The sequence below is a fragment of the Echinops telfairi genome, unplaced genomic scaffold, assembly GCF_000313985.2.
Source record: "Echinops telfairi isolate 266 unplaced genomic scaffold, ASM31398v2 ScPeMD7_7469;HRSCAF=8507_0, whole genome shotgun sequence".
NCBI lineage: Eukaryota > Metazoa > Chordata > Mammalia > Afrosoricida > Tenrecidae > Echinops > Echinops telfairi.
Genome location: NW_022111372.1, coordinates 84,426,585 through 84,428,063, shown reverse-complemented (window position 1 = coordinate 84,428,063; position 1,479 = coordinate 84,426,585). Strand labels below are relative to the sequence as shown.

Below are 1,479 nucleotides of genomic sequence, written 5' to 3'. Positions count from 1 at the left end.
CATCTATCTGCCCTTGGTGAAAAAAAAAGAGAGACAAAAAGTGTATAGAAATGCCCATGGGCAATCTTTAATAACAGTCATTAATAATGTACACGTGCAATTTAAGTCATATTTTTTTAATTTTGAACATAAATGTCTGTGGTTTTTGTTTTTTAGCTTTGGCCTTGGGAGTGTTTCTTGGGATTTCTGGGCCGTTTGGGGAGCAGGATAGAGAGGGTGGACAGGTGTCAGTGGGTTCCCTTGGGCCACTCTGAGCCTGTCTTGGAGCTCAGCCACCCCCTTGAGTGTGAGGAGTGGCACCTCCCCCGTCCCAGTTGCAAAGAGGAAAGAATGAAGCCATTGCTCTCTTGTCAGCAATGGGAGGGATCTTTCCCTGAGAACAAGTCTGTGACTGGGGCCAGCTCCAAGCGGCTGGTCTTGTTACCAGCGCAGGGCAAGGTCTGATTTCCCCACTTGAGGGCAAGAGATAGAGGTCCCCAGCAAGCATGGTTTCTCATGCCCTGAGAAGGTGCCATTCAGAGGTGAGGGTGTGTACAAGCACCACAATTCAACTGGCCAAGGCCTGGAACCAGGACTGCTCCTTCATCAACTCCTTGTGTGCAGGGAATAGGCCCCGCTCCCGCGGAAGGGGTTCTTCCCATTCGGAAAATGAAGTGGCTGGGACCCTGCGGGACCCTGCGGGATTCGTTTTGAGGAGTCTAGGCCAGGGAGGCAGTTTTGGGCCATGTCGACTGGTCAAAGTGGGGGCAACTCTCCTCAGAGAGTCAGTCCGCCACTGCTCAGCCACCGCGCCCTCTCCGAGGAGCGCCCAGCGGGGCTGCTGTGCCACAGGGGACTCTGGGAGATGTTGTCCAGTCTGACCTTAATGTCATCCTGCAGCTCCTTGTCACCCAGCAGGACGGCTGCTGCCAGGGCCAGCAGGAAGTACTCTGTGGCATCGTGGGCATCCTAGACGAATGGGAGGGGGGCAGAGAAGAGACGGCATTAGCAAAAATCCCCAGGGGAGGCTTTGGAGCACTTGGGCTTGTGTCTACACAGCAAACAGTCCCATCCTCTTCTCCTGGCTCTTGGGCAAAGGAGCTCCCCTCTCCAAGCTACTGTGGACCCGAGCCTCTGCTAATAACACTTCCCCCTGCCCAGGCACAGGGGGGCACATTCCTCACCCTCATTCTGCCAGTGAGCATCACGTGGAACACAAACCCAGCTGGCCCATCCCAAGCAGTTCTCAGGACTTTGCAGTGTGGCCTATCTGGGAAGGGGCCCCTCATACTTCAAGGTGGGATTTTAAGCCTGGCAGTGGCTGGAGGGGAATGAGGGCAAGAAGCAATAAGAAATAGAAACATACTGAGCCCAACAATTAGCAAGGAAGGCAGAGGAAATCCACAATGACTTTTGAGTCCCAGGATCTAGAACTACCTGCAGCTAAATGTGCCACTGATAGTTCAGTTATTTGAGCCAATAAATTGCCTTTCTACCTAA

The 1,479-nt window shown here is 53.1% G+C and overlaps 1 protein-coding gene across 2 annotated transcripts in view; it reads right to left on the bottom strand.

Moving 5' to 3' along the window:
- Window positions 1-672: 672 nt before the first annotated feature.
- SH3TC2 (SH3 domain and tetratricopeptide repeats 2) overlaps window positions 673-1,479 on the bottom strand; it is a 68,162-nt gene continuing 67,355 nt past the window's right edge. For both annotated transcript variants that reach the window (XM_045284797.1, XM_045284798.1), the window contains exon 17: window positions 673-948. In XM_045284797.1, the coding sequence (XP_045140732.1) occupies window positions 757-948 (192 nt within the window). In that variant the 3' untranslated portion in view covers window positions 673-756. The remainder of the gene's footprint in view (window positions 949-1,479) is intronic.